Raw genomic sequence first — 25,079 nt, forward strand, 5'->3', positions numbered from 1 at the left:
TCATTGCTGAAGAAGGGCTCATGCCTGAAACGTCGATTCTCCTGGTCCTTGGATGCTGCCTGACCTGCTGCGCTCTTTCAGCGACACATTTTTCAGCTCTGATCTCCAGCATCTGCAGTCCTCACTTTCTCCAAGGGTCTATTTTAGCCAGGTTTCATTCCAGAATTAGACTTCTGCAGAGTTAAAATCCTGAACCAACTGCCTCTTTTATCAGCCTTTTGGTCACCTGTCAAAAATACCCCACTATGTGGCTCAGTCTCACGTTTTGCTTCATCATATTATTGTCTTGGGAGGTTTTACGACATTATTGTATGTAAATACAAATTATTGTTGCTTCAAATCCATCATTTTCTTTGCCTCTGGATTTATTTACCTGTGAAGCACAGAAGGAAAGTTGGTGTGGTGTGGTGAAAGTTTGTACATTCAAACCCTTGATTTCTCAATCGATAACAAGTGCAAGTAATCTTTGACCCCTATGTCTAAGGAAGGATGTATTGGCCTTGGAGGGGATCCAGAGGAGCCTTCCGAGAAAGATCCTGGGAATGAGGGGCTTGTCATATGAGGAGTAGTTGAGGAATCTGGGTCTGTACTCGATGGAGTTTAGAAGGATGAGGGGGAATCTCATAGAAACTTACTGAATGCAGAGATCCCTGAATAGAGTGGGCATGGAGAAGATGTTGCCACAAATAGGAGAGACCAGGACCCGAGGGCACAGCCTCTGGGTGAAAGGATGACCCTTTAGAACCGAGAGGGGGAGGAATTTCTTCAGCCAGAGGGTGGTGTATCTGTGGAACCCATTGCCACAGAGGGTTATGGAGGCCAGGTCACTGAGTATATATAAGGCAGATCGATAAATTCTTGCATGCTAAGGGATCAAAGGTTACAGGGAGAAAGCAGGAGAATGGGGTTGAGAAACATTTCAGCCATGATCGAGTGGCAGAGCAGACTGGATGGGCTAATGATCTAATTCTTCTCCAATATCTTATGGTCTTATGGAGAACTGTTGACGTTTCCTTTGTTTGAAACATTTTCTATTTTGTACAGCCCTGTAATTGTAATGTTTTAAATATTTATCCATCACTTTGCCAAAGTTCTTGTTGGATCTGTTTCCATCAGTGTCAGGCAGCAACTCCATTCATGGTGCCTGACTCTACTCCTATTATTTTCAATCCATTTCTCACTCTGGTGACCAGGTGGCCTTTATTAAACACCTTCTACAAATCGAAATTCGATACACCCACTGGTTCGCCTTCATCTGCAGTACTGGTTACTTCTCCAATAAATCAGTTAAACATTAGTTATTTCCCTTTGACTAAGCTATGTTGTCTCTTACCTTGAACCTATCCAAGTGCCCTGTTATAATGTCATTAATAACATTTTCCCTCTGACAGATGGTAAGCTAACTGGCCTGCTGTTTCCAGGTTTCCTCCTCCCACTCCTTGCGTCTAAACATGTGCTATTTTCCAATCTAAAAGAACCTTCCTTGAATAAACAAGCTCTGGAAAATTAAAACCAATGCATCAACTATTTTACTGGTGAATTCTCTTAGAATGAAATCCATCAGGAACTGGGGATTCATCAAGTCACAGTTCCAACAATTTACTCAGTGGTACGTTCCTGATAATTATAATTCCGTGAATTGCTCCATGTCTGAATTCTTGATTTACAGCTCATTCTGGGATGCTGGTTGCATCCTCAATAGAGAAGACTGGGGCAAAATTCCTGCTCAATCATCTGCTTTCTCTTTATGCCCAGAATTACCTTCTATCAAACTGACACTTAATTTTTTAACTCTTTTCTTTTTCAAATAACTGAAAAAAAACTTTTTCAGTCCTTTATTTATATTTTTGGTTAATTTTCTCTCATACTGTTTATTAATCTTTTTGGAACTCTTTGCTGAATTTTTACATTCTGTTCACCCTTTAGACTTGCCGCTTAACTTTGTAGAATTACAGTAAATGTCTTTCTCTGAGTCTGAAGAAATCTTTGCCTTTTCTTGTTAACCGAGATGGCAGATTCTTCCTTTAGAATTTGTCTCATTTGTTGGAATGTATCTCTTTCCCACCTTCTGGAATATCCCTTAAATATAGGCAAGTGAATTTAAAAAACTGAAAACACAGGGATAATGTAGGCAGATATTCCATTTATTCGGCAAGAACAGCCCAGGATAAGGTTTGAAACTTAGTTCTAAAAACTGATTGATAAATGTTTATGAGCAACTCCAAAGGTTTAACCTAGTATTTTGTTCCAAGCTGCAGGTTTTACACATTCTCCTGTTTATAAGAAACCTTTATATGTCTAGTATATTTATTCATTTTGAAAAGCTTCCACTTGCCAAATCTGCATGCACTTAATACTGTCCTACTCCATTTCATTCAATACCCGATTGTGTCCTTAATCCAACTGTAATACCGTGACACTCTGGTGTAAAAGCCATATTTTCCAGAAACTGCACAACCATCTCCCCAGCTAACAATGCCTGTTAAAAACCACGTGTTCTTGTAGCTTGTGACATGGGGACCCCCACTGTCTCCGTGACATGCATCTTTAGTTCCATTTGGGTAGCCGGCACAGAACATGTTCCCAGTGACGCTGTATTTACTGGATTCTTTACACTTACTGCGATCGACATAAGGGATGGCGATTTTTCGAAGCACTGATGCAGTGGGTCCCTTGTCAGCGAGTTGGCCCCAGCCGCTAACCATCCCATAAGATTGTGTCATTAACACCTTCTCAGCAAAGCGTTTCTCAGGGATGCAGACGGGAATGACCAAGCTGTTGAACTGTATTGGTGTTTTCAGCAAGATCAATGCAATGTCGTGGTCATATCGGCTCCGACTGGCGTTGTACTTTGGATACATCACCACTTTCTCCACCTCGTGATACTTCTCTGTATGTTCAACTTTTTCAACATTGTGCTCACCTGATGCAAATGCAAATGAAAAGAAATGTACAATAACTGCAAGGGAGAAGTGACAGCCTATTAGTGCCATTGCTACTCTGTTAATCCAGAAATCCAGGTGATATTTCGAGGGTCCCAGTTTCAAATCCTGCCAACCATCCAGGGTGGGAAGGTGATGGTTTGGCTGATTTAGGGGCAGTGGTAGTATTCCTATCTCTCAGCCAGAAGAGCTGGCTTCACTGCCCAGTAATTCCCTCCCTAATGACATTGTGGGTCTACCCACAGCACAGGGACTGCAGCGGTTCAAGAAGGCAGCTCACCCCTACCTTCTCAAGGAGGGGCAACTAGGGACGGCCAATAAAATTCTGGCCAAGCCAACAATGCCCAAGTCCCACCTACTCCAGGGATGTGTCACAACAGGTTGGAGGGGAGGAGTAGGAGGGGACAGATCTGTGGGGGTGCTCCTGTCCTGAGCTGCTTAGCTGAGTTTGAGAGAGGTATGTGGGATGTGATGGGAAAAGTGTGAGGGATTTTGATTGTTCATCAGTTGCTGAACAGGAGACTGTGTTTCCAGTCATTTTGAAGCACATTGACTTTGAAACAAAGGAGAAGGTTGTGAATTAGTCAGAAAGAGTGAAGAATTTCTACTTTCTAATAATCCACAGTTTAGAATTAATGGTGAAAGAAATGTAATAATTTTTGACTTGCTACAAGCGTTGGTGGTTTAATGAAGGGATGGTAAGAGGACCTGCAGGATTTGGAAAAGCTTACATACTCCAGGCAGGTCTAGATGACCATGTCTACAGGAAGTGGCAGCTGCTTGACCACGCTGAGCTCTCGGACTAGGAGCTGGACTATTGGCCGGAGCACAGTAGTGTATCCCTGAGGCTGGGAGTTAAGTGGGAAGCAGGTTTTTAGATGTGGTCACCTTGCAGATTAACTAAGCAATGTCAGGGAGGAAATGGGTTACCATTAGTCAGAAGGAGGGAGGCAGGCAGATAATCAAGGGAACAGTTTGCCCAAGAATAGCTTGTGTTGGAAAATGGTGAGAATGACAGTGAGTCTGGAGAGTGTCTGCTGCACAAAATGGGAGCAGATGAGCAGAGAGAAGGATATTAGTCTAAGAGTCAGCAGTGGAGATAGCAGATAGGTCTTTGTGCAGTTGCAGATGTGACTCCAGGCTGGTGTGTGACCTCTTTGAGTTGGAGACATCACTGAAGGAAATTCTGAAGGGGAGGACCAACAATCAGAGATTGTGGTTCACATTGGGACCAGAGGGAGGAGGTACTGTCGTAAGAATTCAGGAAGTTAAGTTGCAGTTTGAAAACCAGGACCTCAAAGGTTGTAGTCCTGAGTATAGGAGGAGGTGGAATGCGTGGCTGAAGTGTCGGAGGAGGGGGAAGGACATCAAATAAATAAAACAAGAACTGCGAATGCTGGAGAAACGAAACAAAAAAGGAGGGAATTTCTGGAGAAACTCGGCAGCTCTGGCAGCATCTAGGGGAAGAAAGCAGGATTAACATTTCGGGTCCAGTGACTCTTCTTGAGATCATCAGACTCCTGGATCACTGGGTTCATTTTGGGGAAAGTGGGACCTGCTCAAGTCCAACATATTGTACCTGCTGTACCTGATAAAAACCCCGCAGTACAGGGCTGGAGATTATTTCCCTGGGTTTTTCAAAGGGACAGTGTGTAGTCTAAAATGCACCTGAGAGGCAAATTGAGAGGAATGAGATTAACAGCTCATTCATAAAGACAACATCTTTATCAGTCCGTTGTGCTGCATCCCATTCTCTTGTGAATAGTGCCTAGTCCTTGCTGTCTTACTAAGGGAGGACTCAGGCTCTAAGCTCAGCATTGTAGTGTAGCAGACTCAGGGGCATGGTGTCTGTTTGAGTGAGTAGTCATAACCTGTCCCAGAATCTAGATTAGAGTGGTGCTGGAAAAACACAGCAGTTCAGGCAGTATCCGAGGATCAGTAAAATCGATGTTTCGGGCAAAAGCCTTTCATCAGGAATACAAGCCCTGTATTCCTGATGAAGGGCTTTTGCCCGAAAAGTCGATTTTACTGATCCTCAGATACTGCCTGAACTGCTGTGTTTTTCCAGCACCACTCTAATCTAAACTCTGGTTTCCAGCATCTGCAGTCATTGTTTTTACCATAACCTGTCCCAGTCTGTCACTACATCCACATAAATGACCTAAGCTTAGTGAAAACGTTTAACTGTAATCAAATATAATTAGGGAATATGTACCCAATCTTTGTGGAATTCCTCAACTGTTCGACATATACATACAGACACACACTCACGCCCACACACTCACACTTATACAGACACACATGCACAGAGACTCGCACACACACACAGAGACACACCCACACACAGTCACACATACACACACACACATACACTCACGCATCTGCACACCCATGCACACACATACACATACAGTCGCAGTCACTCACACACACACAGTCGCAGTCACTCACACACACATACAACACACAAACATACAATACACACACAGGCACAGTGTCTCGCTCACACGCACATATACACATACATGGCTAACTGGTCGAAGGCAGAGAGTGGTGGTAGATGGTAAATATTCAGCCTGGAGCCCAGTTACAAGTGGAGTTCCGCAGGGATCAGTTCTGGGTCCTCTGCTGTTTGTAATTTTTATTAATGACTTAGATGAGGGAGTCGAAGGGTGGGTCAGTAAATTTGCAGATGATACGAAGATAGGTGGAGTTGTGGACAGTGAGGAGGGCTGTTGTCGGCTGCAGAGGGACTTAGATATGATGCAGAGCTGGGCTGAGGAGTGGCAGATGGAGTTCAACCCTGCCAAGTGTGAGGTTGTCCATTTTGGAAGAACAAATAAGAATGCGGAATACAGGGTTAATGGTAGGGTTCTTAGTCAGGTGGAGGAACAGAGGGATCTTGGGGTCTATGTACATAGATCTTTGAAGGTTGCCACTCAGGTGGATAGAGTTTGTAAGAAGGCCTATGGAGTATTATCATTCATTAGCAGAGGGATTGAATTCAAGAGTGGTGAAGTGATGTTGCAGCTGTACAGGACTTTGGTTAGGCCACATTTGGAGTACTGTGTGCAGTTCTGGTCGCCTCACTTTAGGAAAGATGTGGAAGCTTTGGAGAGGGTGCAGAGAAGATTTACCAGGATGTTGCCTGGAATGGAGAATAGGTCGTACGAGGATAGGTTGAGAGTTCTCGGCCTTTTCTCGTTGGAACGGCGAAGGATGAGGGGTGACTTGATAGAGGTTTATAAGATGATCAGGGGAATAGATAGAGTAGACAGTCAGAAACTTTTTCCCCAGGTACAACAGAGTGTTACAAGGGGACATAAATTTAAGGTGAAGGGTGGAAGGTATAGGGGAGATGTCAGGGGTGGGTTCTTTACCCAGAGAGTGGTGGGGGCATGGAATGCGCTGCCCGTGGGAGTGGTAGAGTCAGAATCATTGGCGACCTTTAAGCGGCATTTGGATAGGTACATGGATGGGTGCTTAATCTAGGTTAGAAGTTCGGCACAACATCGTGGGCCGAAGGGCCTGTTCTGTGCTGTATTGTTCTATGTTCTATGTTCACACAGATGCACACACACATCCGCGCACACACACACGTATACACACACACACATTCCCCCAACACACGTACATCCATGCATCCATCCACACACACACACATGTATACACACATACTCACACATAGTCACAGCCACACACAGTCACACACATACAACACATACACACATAGACACAGTGACACACACACTCACATACACACAGACAGTCACAGTCACACACACACTCACACACGCATGCGTGCACACATACACTCACGCATCTGCACACCCATGCACACACATACACATACAGTCGCAGTCACTCACACACACACACAGTCGCAGTCACTCACACACACATACAACACACAAACATACAATACACACACAGGCACAGTCTCTCTCTCACACGCACATATACACATACATGGAGACACATTCTCACACACACACGCGCATGCGTGCACACACACACACACACGCACAGTCGCAGTCACTCACACACACATACAACACATACACACAGGCACAGTTTCACACACACACACACAAACACACACACATACAATACACACAAACAGACACAGTCTCTCTCTCTCTCTCTCTCACACACACACACACACATACACACACTCATACATAGTCACAGTCACACATAGCCACAGCCAAGGACACACACACGCACACACATACAACACATACACACACAGTCTCTCACACATACTTACAATATACAGTCGCAGTCACACACACGTACATACACACACCCACACACACCCACTCCCCCCCAACACACATACACCCACGCATCCACACACACACATGTATACACACACACTCACACGTAGTCACAGTAACACATAGTCACAGCGCCTCCCCACACCCACACACACAGTTGCAGTCATTCACACAAACATACAATGCACACACAGACACAGTCTCACACACATACACACAAACACACACATACACAAACTGACATGACCACCCCCTACACACAAAAACACATTACCCCCAACACACAAATACACCCACACACACACATTTACACATAGTCACAGTCACACAGTCACAGCCACACACGTAGACACAGTCACATGCATACATATACAACACAAAGACACAGTCACACACACATGCGTGCACACACACATACACCCATACACACATCCACCCCATCCCCCACACACACCCACACACCCCCCATACACACACACATTCCCCCCAACACACACATACACTCACACATCTGCACTCCCACGCACACACACGTATACACACACATACGTATACACAAACACACACACAGACACCGTCTCACACAGACACAAACACATATACAGTTGTGCGGGGACACACACATACACACGTACTCACATACATTCACATGCACTGTCATACAACAAATACTCACATAGGCATACACAGACATACTCACATAGTCACATGCACAGATACTCACATTCACAGTCATGCACTCACACACAGACACGCACGGTCACATACATACAAATACACACACATTCGCATACAGACACACACATTCACTCTCACACACAGGTACAAACATGCATTCACACTCACACACTCATATACAGACACACACTCTTCCAAATGAAGCGCAGCTGTACAAAGGGGCTAGTGTTTTTTACGAGTTCTCTATGTGACAATAAACAAGGAATCAACCTGCTTCATATGATCCTTACCAGCAACAACCCGAAAGGTCACAGGGTAATAAAAACAGTGTGCGGCTGTAATCACCCATTTTTCAGTCAAGATGCTGCCACCACAGAACCCTTTCTGCTTGTTATCATCCAGTAACATGACCTTCAACAAAAAACAGAGAAACGTCATCACTTGATCAGCTGGAACAAGATCAAAATTGCTGGAAAAGCTCAGCAGGTCTGGAGTTAACATTTTAGGTCCAGTGACACCTCCTCAGAACTTTATGAGCGGGATTTGTTTCGATACAGATTCCTGGCAACAAGAACAAATTCCCCAATCGATGGAACAGTGAGCTGTCTTGCTCTACAACAGCAAAATCCTGCCAACAGTGGAAATCTGAAACAAAAGCAGAGAACACTGAAAGTACACTGTCGATCAAACAGTCACTGGGAAAGGGAGCTTGTGCTTTGTTAGAGATTTCCTGTTCTCTACCTTCTACTAATAGTGTGACAAGCGCAGTACCTACCAGTCCGAGTTCCCTACACACAGCAGGATAATGCAGGGCTCTGTAAGGAGAATATTCATTCTGCTAGTGATGATCTGCTCAGTTAGTTCCAGCTGCGCAATCATAAATGGCTTTATTCAAACTCAATATATTTTGACCTGTGACACCACAAAACCTTTAAAGGAATTAGGGAAGGTTGAGTGCACAAAATACCTGAAGCTGATAAGACTTAGGAGCAGAAGGAGGCCATTCAGCCTATTAACTCTGCTCCATCATGCAACAAAATTGCGGCTGATCTGATAATCGTCAACTCCCCTTTCCTGCCTTTTCCCTGCTTTATTCTCTGACTGATTCAAAATCCATCTATCTCAGCCTCAAATATACTTAGTGACCCAGTCTCAACAGTATCCTGCTACAAAGAATTCCACAGAACTACTACCCTCTGAGAGAAAAATATCCTCCTCACCTCTGTTTTAAATAGACAACTCCATACTCTAAGATCTATCGTGTTATGGTAGATAACACTTTATTCAAAGTGTTTTGTTTTCATTTATCAAAACTGCTACATTGCACTTTATTAGTTCCAGAATAACTTCAATCACCTTGATGTCCAGCAGCTCCCACATACTACAGCAGCAACACATCACTCATCCTGCCATCACTATTGTACTTTACTTAATTAATCATAAGTTCTTTATACTTGAAGGGTCTCCTGCTTTTTCACATTCTTCATAACATTTTTTAAATACTAGTTTCAACATTGCACTTAACAAGCTATTTTTGAGAAAAAGAGAGAAGGAGGAGTTGAAACACAAATTAAATATCTTTCTCTCTAAAGTTTGAAATGCTCACTAGTCTGACTCACTAATCAGCCATATTTTCTGCACTTGCATCACACTGAGGTCCATGACATCTCTGACGCTGGTCTCCTTGCTGCTTGACCTCTTGGTGCACAGTTTTTAATCTTCTCCCATTCATGTCTCACTCAAAAGATACTGTAATGAGCTTTAGAAATAGACCAGGCCTTACTCACTTACCAGATAGTCACCAACTGGCCAGCGTCTTCTGCAGCTGAGCAAGAATCAATTCCAAGAGCCCAAGGTGTTCAGGATAAAATTACCAAGCACCTCTTCCCCCTTCTCTGCCTCACCTCCTGAAGCACTCAAACTTGACAACTGGACACTACATATGAATATTCAAGCGAGGAGTGACTCAGCACATTAAAACTGGCTGCCAGGCAGTGAGCTCATGGCTGATCTGATTCTAACCCATAGTCTGTATTCGAATCTACTCCTGGTAAACTTCACCACTGACACTCAGTAACAATAGTATGTATCATCTCCAAGACACACTGCAGAAATTCACCAAGCCTCCTCAGATAGCACCTTCCAAACCCAAGGCCACATTTATCTAGAAAGATATAGGCAGAAGATACATGGAAACACTAAGACCTGCAAGTTCCCCTCCGAGCCACTCACCAACCTTACTTGGAAATATATCACCATTCCATCACTGTCGCTGGGTCAAAGTCCTGGAATTCCCTCCCTAATGGCATCATGGAAGTGAGATGGTTCAAGAAGGCAGCTCACCCTCACCTTCTCAAGGGGTAACTAGGACTAGGCAATAAATGCTGGCCCAATGAGCAATGCTCATTGTTATGTTTGGCCAGTCAGAAAATGACTCATTAATGCCTACTCCCTGTTTATTCTTTGTGAGTCAATCTTCTATCAACGCCAATACAGGCAGTGCCTGGATCATGAATGGGTTCCAGTTCTTGAATTCAGTTGTGAGTTGGTTTGTATGTAAGTCGAAACACACTATGATACAATATAAAACAGCCATTCGTAAGTATGAGAAAATATTCAAAGGTTGGATCTTGAAAATTAATACTAATGTGGGCTTTTGATTATAAGTACACTCAGTTCTGCTATAACATGTGTTTCTCCATTGCAAATTGGCTTTAACGTGATTGAAGAATTTACAGTTATTTGTCGAACGTGAACTTTCCTTACCTGTATTGGCTATAATGCCATTCCAGCCCCATTAGTTTAAATGGGGAGGCTATTAGATGACTTTCTTATAACACAAGATCACCATGGGAACAGAACTTTAGCGTTTTAGCAGAACTGAATTTTTGAGCATTCAAATCAGATATCTGTAATTTGAGGACTGCTTTCATGCTAATCCCAACTTTATGAGAATTTACTTTCTGCAATAACCATTGACTTGGCACCTTCTAGAAATCTAAATACAATACATCACTGGTTCCCCTTTAACCACAGCATGTGTTATTCCTTCAAACAAAGTCCAACAAATTGCTTAAAAAATTATTTCTTTTCACAAAACCATGTCGACTCTGCCTGATTGCCTTGAACAGGCCCTGCTGAAGCATCATGGAACAATACAGCGAAACAGGCCCTTCAGCCCTTGATGTTGCGCCAATCTTTAAACTAATCTAAGCTCATCTCCCTACACTATCCCAGAATCACCCACGTGCTTGTCCAAGGATTGCTTAAATGCCACTAACGTGGCTGAGTTAACTACATTGGCAGGTCGGGCATTCAATGCCCTGACCACTCTCTGAGTAAAGACCTTCCTCTAGCATTTGTCTTAAATCTATCCCCCCTCAATTTGTAGCCATGCCCTTTCATACAAGCTGACATCATCATTCTAGGAAAAAGTCTTTCATTGTCTACCCTATCTAATCCTCTGATCATCTTATATGACGCTATCAAATCCCCCCTTAGCCTTCTTTTTTCCAGTGAGAACAGACCCAAGTCTCTCAGCCTCTCCTCATGACACCTTCCCTGCAGAGTAGGCAACATCCTGGTAAATCTCCTCTGCACCTTTTCCAATGCTTCCACATCCTTCCTGTAATGGGGCGACCAGAACTGTACACAATATTCCAAGTGAGGCCGCACCAGCATTTTGTACAGTTGCAGCATGACAGTACAGCTCCAGAACTCCATCCGTCTACCAATAATACCATATACCTTCTTAACAGCACTATGAATCTGGGTGGCAACTTTCAGAGATCTATGTACATGGACTCCAAGATCCCTCTGCACATCCACACTACCAAGAATCTTTCCATTGATCTAGTTCTCTGCCGAACTGTTATTCTTCCCAAAGTGCATCACCTCACATTTAGCTGCATTGAATTCCATTTGCCACCTCTCAGCCCAATTCTGCAGTTTATCCAAGTCCCCCTGCAACCTGCAACATTCTTCCACACTGTCCACTATCCCGCCAACTTTAGTGTCGTCTGCAAGTTTACAAATCCATCCATCTATGCGGTGTATAAGTCATTTATAAAAATGACAAACAGCAGTGGTCCCAAAACAGATCCTTGTGCCACACCACTAGTAACCAGACTCCAGGCTGAATATTTTCCATCAACCACCACTCGCTGCCTTCTTTCAGAAAGCCAGTTTCTAATCCAAACTGCTAAATCACCCTCAATCCCATGTCTCTGCATTTTCCCCAACAGCCTACCATGTGGAACCTTATCAAAGGCTTTACTGAAGTCCATATATACTACGTCAACTGCCCTACCCTCATCCACATGCTTGGTCACCTTCTCAAAAAACTCAGTGAGGTTTGTGAGACACAACCTACCCTTGATGAAAACATGTTGACTATCTGAAATCAAATTGTTGCTTGCTAAATGATTATAAATCTTATCTCTTATAATCCTTTCCAAAACATTTCCTACAACAGAGGTAAGGTTCACTGGTCTATAATTACTTGGGTCATCTCTACTGCCCTTCTTGAACAAGGGCACAACATTTGCAATCCTCCAGTCCTCTGGTACTAAACCTGTAGACAATGATGACTCAAATATCAATGGCAAAGGTTCTGTCATCTCCTCCCTAACCTCCCAGAGAATCCTCGGATAAATCCTATCCGGCACAGGGGACTTGTCTACTTTCACACCTTCTAGAATTAATAACACCTCCTCCTTACTAACCTCGATCTTTTCAAGTCCAATAGCCCAAATCTCAGTCTTCTCCTCTACAATATTCTCGTTTTCCTGAGTGAAAACCGACGAGAAATGTTTGTTTAGCACCTCTCCGATCTCTACAGGGCCCACACTCAACTTCCCACTTCTGTCTTTGACTGGCCCTATTCCTACCCTAGTCATCCTTTTATTCCTCACATACCTATAGAAAGCTTTAGGGTTCTCCTTTATTCTATTTGCTAAAGACTGCTCTTCTTAACTCTCTTTTTAAATCCGTCCTAGCTAATCTGTAACTCTCCATTGCCTCATCTGAACCATCTCGCCTCAACAACACATAAGCTTTCCTCTTCTGCTTAACAAAAGATGCAATTTCTTTCATAAACCACAGTTCCCTTACCTTATCACTTCCTCCCTGCCTGACAGGGACATACCTATTAAGGACACACAATATCTGTTCCATAAACCAGTTCAACCTTTCCATTGTCCCCATCCCCTCCATTTTGCTGCTCCATTCTATGCATCCTAATTCTTGCCTAATCGCATTATAATTGCCCTTGACCCATCAATAACTCTTGCCCTGTGGCATGTACCTATCTCTTTCCATCGCTAAACTAAACATGACTGAATCATGATCACTCTCTCTAAAGTGCTCACCAACCACTAAATCAAACACCTGGCCTGGTTCATTACCAAGCACCAGATCCAGTGTGGCCTCCCCTCTCCTGAGCCCTTTTAGTTGAGTACAGAATCTCACAAAAACATCTTTAACAACAGCTCCCAACATTCAGAAGGACTCAATACCTGTATACACAAATTAAAATGCTGCAGGAATTCCGCAACATAAGTAGAACATTTTGGACGTACACAAATTCCATGGAGATGGAAATAGAGTTGGCAACCCAATATTTCCTGGATGTGCTCAGGATTAGGATGAGGTGGTAAAGAACCACTGGATGATTATTATGTGCAAGCGCTTGGCTCAATTGGCTTTTCTTTTTAAATTGATTCACAGAGACATGGGCACTGCCCAGAATTTCCCCATCAATGGTTTAAAGTTCATCATTTGACTCTAACTCCCAATTGTTTTATTGAATTCAAATTCCTCCATCAGCTGCAATGAGTTTCTGTACTCAACTTCCCCTGACCCATTATCTGAGTCTCTGGATGAAAGGGCTAGCCACAAAATCACTTTACCGTCACCTCGTCCTGACCTGGCTCCATGAGACAGCGCCAATCTCCTGCCTTGACCCACTATTCCCACACACAGGTAACAGTCTGTTGTCCGGAATGAAACGCAGTGTGATCACACCACCAGGAATGTTCCCAGTTATGTGAATGGTGACTGGTGAACAATGATATCAATGGATTAGCCAATTGATTGATATTTCATCAGGAAGCTGGCATTTTACCAGCCTCAAAGCAGTGTTATGGCGCCTGGGAAATCTGCCAAAAACATCGAGGTGGCGTTTCTGTGGATGACATCTTTATTTCCAGGAGTTGTCTTGCCCATGTAGGAACACTGTTCACTAATGGTTTCAAGCTCCAATCACCAGGGGTCAGTGTGTCCATAATCCTCCCAGAGAAAGGCACAGGCTGCTCTCATTACACCGAGAGAGAGAGAGAGATAACAGGGGTGACTTTAACCGGAGGGTGACCGTAGCACAGCTGGGGGTTAAGCATGGGTCGGTAGCTCTTCCTGGTGACTTCAGTCAGAATGAGAATCAAACCCACAACGTCAGCGCCTCTGTCCAGCCAACTGAGCTAACCAATCCGTCACCCTTCAAGGTGAACTCAAGGTGGAGATCCACTCCACTTCCTCCCTTTGAGTGACAGGGCTTTTTAAATTCATTCACTGGCTGTGGGTGTCACTGGCTGGTCCAGCATGTTTTACCCAATTTTAATTATCCAGAGGCCAGTTAAGAATCATAGAATCATGGAGTGAGAGGGCTGTACAGCACAGAAACGGACCCTTCGGTCCAACTCATCCACACCAACCAGACATACCAATCTGACCTAGTCCCATTTGCCAGTATTTGGCCCATACTCGTCAAAACCCTTCCTATTCATATATCCATCCAGATGCCTTTTAAATACTGAAATTGTACCAGCCTCCACCACATCCTCTGGCAGCTCATTCCATACATGTACCACCCTCTATGTGAAAACATTGCTCCTTAAGTCTCTTTTATATCTTTCCCCTCTCACCCTAAACCTATGCCCTCTAGTTCTGGACTCCCTCACCCCAGGGAAAAGACTTTTTCTACTTACCCGATCGAAGCCCCTCATGATTTTATAAACTTCTATAAGGTCACCCCTCAGCTTCCGACACTCCAGGTAAAACAGCCCCAGCCTATTCAGCCTCTCCCTATAGCCCAACTCCTCCAACCCTGGCAACATCCTTGTAAATCTTTTCTGAACCTTTTCAAGTTTTACAACATCTTTCCAAGAGGAAGTAGACCAGAATTGCACACAATATTCCAAAAGTGGCCTGACCAATGTCCTGTACAGACACAACATGACCTCCCAACTCCTGTACTCAATACTCTGACCAATAAAGGAAAGCATACCAAACGCCTTCTTCACTATCCTATCTACCTGCGACTCCACTTTCAAGGAGCTATGAACCTCCAAGATCTCTTTGTTCAGCAACACTATCTCGGACCTTACCATTAAGTGTATAAGTCCTGCTAAGATTTCCTTTCCCAAAATGCAGCATCTCACATTTATCTAAATTAAACTCCATCGGCAACTCCTCAGCCTATTGGCCCATCTGATCAAGATCCCATTGCACTCTGAGATAACCTTCTTTTCTGTCCACTACACCTCCAATTTTGGTGTTATCTGCAAACTTACTAACTGTACCTCTTATGCTCGCATCCAAATCATTTCTGTAAATGACAAAAAATAGAGGACCCAGCACCGATCCTTGTGGCACTCCACTGGTCACAGGCCTCCAGTCTGAAAAACAACCCTCCACCATCACCCTCTGCCTTCTATCTTTGAGCCAGTTCTGTATCCAAATGGCTAGCTCTCCCTGTATTCCGTGAGATCTAACCTTGTTAATCAGTCTCCCATGGGGAACCTTGCTGAAATCCTTACTGGAGTCCATACAGATCACACCTACCGCTCCGACCTCATCAATCGTCTTTGTTACTTCTTCTAAAAACTCAACCAAGTTAGTGAGCCATGATTTCCCACGCACAAAGCCATACTGACTATCCCAAATCAGTCCTTGGCTTTCCAAATACATGCAATTCCTGTCCTTCAGGATTCCCTCCAACAATTTCCACACCAACAATGTCAGGCTCACTGGTCTATAGTTCCCTGGCTTGTCCTTACCGCCCTTCTTAAACAGTGGCACCACGTTAGCCAACCTCCAGTCTTCCGACACCTCACCTATGACTATCGATGATACAAATATCTTAACAAGAGGCCCAGCAATCACTTTCCTAGCTTCCCTAGAGTAACCTAATCAGTTCCTGTGGATTTATCCACTTTAATGCATTTTAAGACATTCAGTATTTCCTCCTCTGTAATATGGACATTTTTCAGGATGGCACCATCTATTTCCCTCCATTCTATATCTTCTATGTCCTTCTCCACAGTAAACACTGATGCAAAATACTCGTTTATTATCTCCCCCAACTCCTACGGTTCCACACATACGTTGCCTTGCTGATCTTTGACGGGCCCTATTCTCTCGCTAGTTACCCTTTTGTCCTTAATGTATTTGTAAAATCCCTTTGGATTCTCTTTAACCCAATTTGCCAAAGCTATCTCATATCTCCTTTTTGCACTCCTGATTTCCCTCTTAAGTATACTCATTGCTTTTATTCTCTTCTAAGGATTCACTCGATCTATCCTGTCTATACCTGACATATGCTTCCTTCTTTGGGATGGGTTATCTGGTCAGCATGGATGGGTTGGACCAAAGGTTCTGTTTCCATGCTGTACATCTCTATGACTTTATGACCTCCTGCTGATCCCTCTCCCATTTGAGAGCATTCTGCACCTTCTCTGAGACATCCTTGATCCTGGCACCAGGGAGGCCACCACATTACTGTGGGTTTGGAGTTACATGTAGGACAGACCAGGTTAGGAGCATTACACATGAAACATTGAATTCTCCACCTCCTGATGCTGCCTGGCTGTCTACTTTGGATTCCAGTGTCTGCAGTTTTTTTAAAACCTCAGACCAGGTAAGGATGGCAGTTTCCTTCCTTAAAGGACACTGGTGAACTGGATAAATTTTATTCCACTCTCAATCCTAGATTTTTATTGAATTCAAATTTCCCCACCTGCCATGACAGGATTTGAAACCATATTCCAGGATGTTACCTGGGTGTCTGGATTAATCGTCGAGCAATAACACCACTGCCTCCACTAAAGGACTGCCGTCCTTCTGATCATAAGGTTCGAAGATGTTACCTAGGAGGGTGATGAAACGTCTGGAAATGAACCTTCCAGCTCAGCGAGCGAACCTACATCCAGAATCATAAAGTATCTCTTTCTTTCAAACATTGAGGCCCTACCTGCCAAGGACACTCTCCCCTGAGACATTCTTCACCACCCACGATCTTGGTAACATTATATTTCGCACGGTTAAGCTGGCTGTATTTAATGACTGCTATGCTGTTATTGGTCTTGGAAGTATCCTCGCGGTTCGTGCTGTGTGGAGTATCTGTTGTGTTGTACAGTGATCCATTGACTGGGACAGTGCTGTTCATTTCAGAATCCGGCATTGATTTGGTACTAAGTGATCGGACGACATAGATTGATGCAATTTTTCCACATGCATGTTCCACTGTCAAAAAAGTAAGAAAGAAATGAACAAATTCATGATGACTTTTTTTTGGCTAATGTAACAGTGTCTGGACACAGCATCATGGAATTATTATGGAGCAGCAAGAGGCCATTCAGTCTATCATGTCTGGACTAGTTCTATCCCCAGTGCCAATCTCCTGCCTCTCCCCCAAATCCTTGCACGCCATCACTATCCTAATAACCATCCAATGTCCCTCTTGAATACCTCAGCTGAACCTGCCTCTGTTACATTTCCAGGTCTCTTATCTGTTTTTCCTCAGTAAAAGCAAAATCACATAAAATCACCGACAACTGGGACTCGAACTGAACAAACTGGGTGCCTTCCCGTACCAGGCCACCCTGATTCCATGTAGGGGTTGGGAATGCATTGGGGAAACACCCTGGGGTGACTCTGTGTCACATACCTGGCCACACTGTTCAAGCAAACAGAGAGATTTCCCTGAAAAGGTCTTCAAAGGGATATGGATAGGTTCAGAGAATGAGACCAAAAAATAAGTCAGCAAACAGGTTGCAGATACTCCCTAATCAATCAGCTCGGAGATGCAACTTAAGTGAGAAATGTTGCCAGAGGGCTGTGGGGAGCAGGAATCATGAAAAATTAAACACATCAACCTGGACCCAATATACCGGCCACTGCAGCGGACAGCTGGAACTGACAACCGGAAGCGGCAGAGACAAACCACTATAAATGTCGGAGGAAAGATCACAGAAGCGCTTCACAGGAGGCTCCCAAGCACTGAGGATGTCACCTAGACAGGGGACGAAACATTTGCAAGACAAATTCCCAGCTCGGCGAACAGAACCACAATAGTTTACAAAATATTGGTGAGACCACATCGGCATGACTGTGAATAGGTTTGCTTACTTTTATGAAGATGGAAGAAGGAACAAAGAGAAATATATTTTCATTCTACATTTGACCATGAGAACCTTTTTCCACGTATGGAGTCAGCTATTACGAGGGGGCATAGATTTAAATTAAGGGGTGGTAGGTATAGGACAGATGCTAGGGGTAGATTCTTTACTCAGCGAGTCGTGAGTTCATGGAACGCCCTGCCAGTAGCAGTGGTGGACTCTCCCTCTTTATGAGCATTTAAACGGGCATTGGATAGGCATATGGAGGATAGTGGGCTAGTGTAGGTTAGGTGGGCTTGGATCGGCGCAACATCGAGGGCCAAAGGGCCTGTACTGCGCTGTATTCTTCTATGTTCTACGTTCTATATAACCGAAAACGGGCAAGGGAAATTAACGCGACCCTACATGGAGTGTAGGGCAGAATGGCCTGTGTCTGTGCTATCTCCTCAAGGTAACTATTGAGAAAAGGATGTGATACTCCAGCTGTTACCTGCAGGGATACAGGAATGTTGATCGGTGTGGAGTTTGTAGGTTGCAGCACATGTACACCTCACTCCCTTTACTGGGTCTGCTTTGCAGAAATGATGACATTTTCCATTATCCAAACTGCACAATTTTATCGGTTCTGCAGGAATACAAAATAATTTTTACAATCCATTTTGGATAACTGCAAACCATAATAACTAAATTTACCAAACGACTCCCAAATAAAAACATTACCAACAAAATTCCAAATGCATCAGAACGAATGCAAATGAATATGGATTAACAATGATACTAGGAATACAAAGGTCAATTTCACTTTAAATAGTTGATATAATGAAGATATTCACCGATAAGTACTTACATTACTCCCTGCATAAATGTGGAATCTCACTGTTTTTCCAACTCCCCCTCTGATAAAGAGAATCTTTCATTTCTCACCCAATTGATTGGGCTCTTGAGTCTCATTCACTGGCATCTGTGTTGTATTTGAGGTTCTCCCATATGTCTATCAGTCAGAGTTCTTGTGGTGCAGTAATAATGTCCCTACCTTTAAACTAGGATCCCTGGTTTCAAGTCCCACCTGCTCCAAGGTTGTGTCAAAATGACCCTGACCAGGTTGATTAGGAAAATGTTGACAGTTAACACTGACAAGACGCACAACTATTGAGCCTCCTGCATTTAGACCCAGTGGTGCAGATTTCCAGAGGTTATCCAGAATGGATAGAGAATTGGCTGGTTGGCTAAATCGGAGAGTATGTGTAAATGGGTCTTTAGGTCAGATGTCTAAAAGTGTGGCTCTGGAAAAGCAGGAGCATCCCGAGGAGCAGGAGAATTGACGTTTCAGGCATAAGCCCTTTATCATAAATGTGGGGGGTGGGAATGGAGCTGAGGAATGGATAAGAGGGTGGGGATGGGAGGGGCGGAAGGTAGCTGGGAAGACAATAGGTAGATGTAAGTTGGGGGTGATAGTGATAGCTTGGAGGGGAGGGTGGAGTGGATAGATGGAAGGAAGATGGAGGGGTAGGATAGTCCATGAGGGCAGTGCAGAGTTGGACAGTTATATCTGGGATGAAGTGGAGGGAGGGGAAATAAAGAAACTAGTGAAGTCGACATTGATGCCATGTAGTTGGTCAGATGTGATAAGTAGAATTCCGCTGGGATAAGGATGGTTTACAATTTCCACCAATGACTTTGATGCAGGGAGTAAATTTGTGACAGCTAAATTCACAGGCAAAGGGACCTCTTGCAAGTGGGAGGCCTTTAAAAATGAGATAGCTAGAGTTCAAGGTCTCTATGTTCCTAATGGGTGAGGGACAAGGTTGGCAAGAATAGAGAACTCTAGATGACAAGAGATATTGAGGCTCTGACCAGAAATAAAGGGAGATATGGCTCAGGTACAGGCAGCTGGGATCAAGGGAGTTCCTGGAGATACAGAGGGAATACAGGAATTTACTGAAGAAGAAAATCAGGTGGGCCAAAAGCGGGTACAAGGTAGTATTGGCTGAGAAGGTTAGGGCGAATCCAAAGTGGCTTTCTTTATGTATACTGAAGGAAAATAAATAACTAGAGAGAGAATAAAACCTCTCAAGGATCAATGTGGACATGTATGTGTAGAACCCAGGAGATAGGTGAGGTCCTCAATGAACATTTCTCCTCTGTGTTTACCATGGAGAAAGACATGGGAACATGGGGAAGTTAGTGATCGGAGAGACAACCCATATCACAATGGAGGTGGTGTTGGATGTATTAGAATGTTGGAAGGTGGATAAATCTCCTGGTCCTGACCAGATTTATCCAAAAACACTTCAGGAGGCTTGAGAAGAAATTGCCAGGGCCCTGGCTGATATTTTTGCATCATCGTTAGCCACAGGTGAGGTCCCAAAGATTGGAGGGTAGTGAATGTTGTGCCCTTATTCAAGAAGGGCTGCAAAGAAAAACCAGGGAACTATAGACCAGTCAGCCCAGTAATCTGTTGGGTAAATTATTTGAGAAGATTCTGAGGATGATGAGGGTAGGGTGGTGGAGATAAGGCTGGAACAGGATACTGATTAAGGATGATCAGCCATGATCATATTAAATGGTGGTGCAGGCTCGAAGGGCAGAATGGCCTACTCCTGCACCTATTGTCTATTGTCATAGACGCAGTCTATATGGATTCCAGTAAGGCCTTTGATGAGGTTCCACATGATAGGCTGCTCTGCAAGTTTAGATCACATGGATTCCAGGGGGAGAGGGCAAATTGGATATACAATTGGTTTGATGGTAGGAAGCAGAGGGTAATAGTCAAATGATGATTGTCTGGCTGGAGGCGTGTGACTAGTGGAGTGCCTCGGGGTCGGTGCTGGGCCCATTGCTGTTTGTTATCTATATCAATGATTTGGATGAGAATGACCACGGCATGATTAGTAAGTTTGCAGATGACGCTAAAATAAGTGGCATTGTAGGCAGTGAGGAGGGTTATCAGAAATTGCAGCAGGACCTTGATCAGCTGGGGAAGTGGGCCAAGAAATGGCAAAGTTGAATATAGGTAAGTCAAATCAAAGTGGGAGTGAATGGTGAATGGTGAATGGTAGGGCCTTAAGGAGTGTAGTGGAACCAGGGAGTTCAGGTACATGGTTCTTTGAAAGTGGAGTCCCAGGTAGACAGGGCAGTGAAGAAGGGTTTTGGCACACTGGCCTTCATCAGTATATATTGAGTGTAGATGTTGGGAAGTTAAGTTACAGTTACACAGGACATTGGTGAGGCTGCACTTGGGGTATTGTATTCGGTTTTGGTCACCTTGCTATAGGAAAGATGTTATTAAACTGGAAAGAGTGCAGAACAAATTTACAAGGATGTTGCCTGGACTCAAATGTCTGAATTATAGGGAGAGGTTGGACAAGCTAGGATGTTTTTCTTTTGAGTGTAGAAGACTGAGGGGGGATCCTATAGAGATGTATAATGTCATGAGAGGCATGGATATGGTGAATGCACTCAGTCTTTTTCCCAGGGTTGGGGAATCAAGGCCTAGAGGGCATCAGGTTAAGGTTAGAGAGGCAAGATTAAAGGGAACCTGAGGGGCAACTTTTTTTACAAAGAGGGTGATACGCATATGGATTGAACTGCCAGTGGAAGTGGTTGAGGCAGTACATAACAACATTTATAAGGCATTTGGACAAATACATTAACAGGAAACGATTAGAATGATATGGGCCAAGTGCAGGGAAATGGAATTAGCGTGCATGAACATTTTGGTCGGCATGGACCAGTTTGGGCCAAAGGCCCTGTAGTACTCTATGACTCTATCACTCCATATCGACTGGTTAAATATCATAAAGCTAATCCCTTTTTTTCTAAAAGCTGTTCTTGATTTTTTTCAGAGGGGTAATAAACCAGGCTGGGCTCCGATCAGTCTGGTTTGGTACAGAGATGAAAAGTATTTTGAGACGCCTTTTGTTTAGAGGTAAACAGATGAGACTTCAGGCCAAAGTGGTCATGTTTTAGAAGTGACCTGTATAATGAAAGGGGAATAGTCAGCTCATTAGCTGGGCTGAGCAGTTTTAGTTCAGTCTGAACTGGGAAGGTTCAATAGGGAGCGGTGTGGAAACTCATTCTCTTTTCTGCCCTTCAACTTCAACCTGCGAGCATATGTTCCACTTACACTGGGTTTGTGCTTATTGGGACTGTTGTGTATATTCAGAACAGCATAATTAGGTCTAAGTAGATAGGTTGAGTTCTGTAGGGGTTCGTTATTCTTTTCTTTGTGTTTCATGGTGTAATTTTGTGAATAAATTTTTTGTCTGTTTTAAAATCTAGTAGTCAACCTTGCTATCTTACTCAGGTAATGTTCACTGTTCACTTACTGAAACAAATTTCAAAGTTATGGTCTGGGGTTGCCTGCTTAAGAATGTTTTGAGTGACCTGGCCTAGTCCATAACATAAGCAAGTGGACAAAGAATTGGCAGAGTGAATTTAAGTGGGAAACTGAGGTTGTGCATTTTAGTGGAACAATAGAGGAGCAGGATATTATTTAAATGGAGAAAGACTGCAGAAAGCTACAGAATAAAGGAGTTTGTGAGTTTTGATACATAAATCACAAAATGCTGGTAACCAAGTTACAGTTGGTAATAGGGAAGGCAAATGGAGTGTGGGCCTTTATTTCAATGGGAATGGATCATGGAGGGAGTTTTGTTTAAACTGTACAATGCAGTGGGCAGACCACAGCTGGAATACAGTGAACAATCTTGGGCCCTTTATCTAAGGAAAGATTTCCTGGCATCTGAAACAGTGCAGAGCAGGTACACTAGGCTGAGGGGAGATGTTGAATCGGTTCTGAGAGTGATTTAAATAAAAGAGAATTACCAGATTTCTTGATTTGATTGCTTTGATGTCAAAGGCAGTTTCAGTCCAATATAACTACCGTGTTCCCACATTATTGCCATAAAGTCTACACTTCAAAGTGCACTTCATTGGTTTTAATGTGTTTTGAGATATTCAGAGGCTGGGAATTTACTAGCGAAACACAAGTCATCCTTCACGTGCATCAGCATGGCCTACTGCACAGGATTGGGCTGTGCTCACTCAGGATATGACCCTGCTTGCTTCCCTTACCGATTTCACAGTTCTTGCCTTGAAAGCCTGGTTGACACCAACAGACATAGGAGCTGATACCATCCTTACACTCTGCTCCATTTTGGCAAGGATTAGAGTCACACTGATTTCCATCTGAAAATGAACCACAGTTACTTCATTACACGGTGTGACCTAATCAAGATCTCCAACTATAAGAACTCGCTGTGTTCTTATGCTTGTGAAATATCATATGTAGAATTTAAGACCAAAAAACATTAACATTGATTCCAAATCCATTTAAACTCCCCATTTACATGGTGCTCGGCAGCTCGGCGAACAGAACCACAACAATGAGCACCCGAGTTACAAATCTTGTCACAAACTTTGAACACCTACGGGCGAGAGACGCTAAGACATGCCAGGAAATGGGAATCCTGTGCCAACCGCCTAAGCACCACATACGAACAACTTCGGTTACAAATGGCCAAGGAAACATCACAGAAGCACCTCACAGGAGGCTCCCAAACACTGAGGATGTCACCTAGGCAGGGGACGAAACGTCTGCAACACAAATTCCCAGCTCGGCGAACAGAACCACAACACAGAGTCTTAAAATGCATTACTGGACTGCAGAGATAGTCAGATAGCTCAGTTGGTTAGATGGGTGGTTTGCAAGAGAGAGTAAATGTCAACACCATGGGCTCAATTCCTGCACTAGCTAAGGTATCTCTTCTGAACCTCGTCCTGTCCTTGAGGTGTGTTGAGCCTTGGGTTAAACCACCACCAGTTCTCCTCTCCTGCTCTCTGAAATGAGAGAGCAGCCCTATAGTCCAGTAAGACTCTAGCAACTTCCCCCTTACCTTTTTATTATGCCAAGGTCAGGTCACCAAGAGAGTATCTTGTGATACTGAGCACAGCCTAACATCAGCAAGGAGACTGTGAGGACTGCAAATGCTGGGGATCAGAGTTGACAGTGTGTTGCTGGAAAAGCACAGCAGGTCAGGCAGCATCTGAGGAGCAGAAGAGTCGACATTTCAGGCATAAGTCCTTCATCATGAAGGGCTCCGGCCCTAAACGTCGATTTTCCTGGTCTTCAGATGCTGCCTGACCTGCTGAGATTTTTCAGCAACACATTCTCAAAACAGCCTAACATCAGTGAGCAGAGAGGGACTGGAGAAACTTAAGTTTAACAAAGATAATGGGCTCACAGGAACAGGTAGAAAGTGATGCAGAAGATGTGGATTCAGGCATACTCTTCAAACCGAACTCTAAGATTCAGACAAGAGATCACACTCAAACTAGCAAAAGGAAAATTTAAAACAAATATCTCCTGGAACTTAGGAATTCTGGTAGAGCTTCCTCAGATGAAACCTTAATATATCTTAACATTCACATCAACACTGGAAAGGATAATGTCAACACACATTTCCTTCTGTTGAGACATTTTGGCAATGAAGAGTTTGAAGGACTATTATTACAGGCTCATCCTGAGCAAGGAGAACAAGCACTATTGAAAGTCTTGTGAAAAAATTTGTATGAATATTTCTAAAATGCACTTCACTTGAACGTGAGCCCTGATGAACCGGTTAAATAAAACAAGGGATGAAGTCAGATTTCTCCAGTTTCCTCATTTCCCCTCTCCCCCCACCTTATCTCAGTCCCAACCCTCGGACTCAGCACCACCCTCTTGACCTGCAATCTTCTTCCTGACCTCTCCGCCTCCACCCTCTCTCTGGCCTATCACCCTC

At 43.8% G+C, this 25,079-nt stretch overlaps 1 protein-coding gene across 1 annotated transcript in view; it reads right to left on the reverse strand.

Annotated features, from left to right (window-relative positions):
- Positions 1-2,123: 2,123 nt before the first annotated feature.
- LOC140496085 (coagulation factor IX-like) overlaps positions 2,124-25,079 on the reverse strand; it is a 35,365-nt gene continuing 12,409 nt past the window's right edge. Inside the window, exons 4-8 of the mRNA XM_072595619.1 lie at positions 23,371-23,484; positions 18,785-18,919; positions 17,148-17,419; positions 8,191-8,311; positions 2,124-2,923 (exon numbers count right to left, since the gene is read on the reverse strand). Of these exons, the coding sequence (XP_072451720.1) occupies positions 2,376-2,923; positions 8,191-8,311; positions 17,148-17,419; positions 18,785-18,919; positions 23,371-23,484 (1,190 nt within the window). The 3' untranslated portion in view covers positions 2,124-2,375. The remainder of the gene's footprint in view (positions 2,924-8,190; positions 8,312-17,147; positions 17,420-18,784; positions 18,920-23,370; positions 23,485-25,079) is intronic.

Source organism: Chiloscyllium punctatum, chromosome 25, assembly GCF_047496795.1.
Source record: "Chiloscyllium punctatum isolate Juve2018m chromosome 25, sChiPun1.3, whole genome shotgun sequence".
Lineage (NCBI taxonomy): Eukaryota > Metazoa > Chordata > Chondrichthyes > Orectolobiformes > Hemiscylliidae > Chiloscyllium > Chiloscyllium punctatum.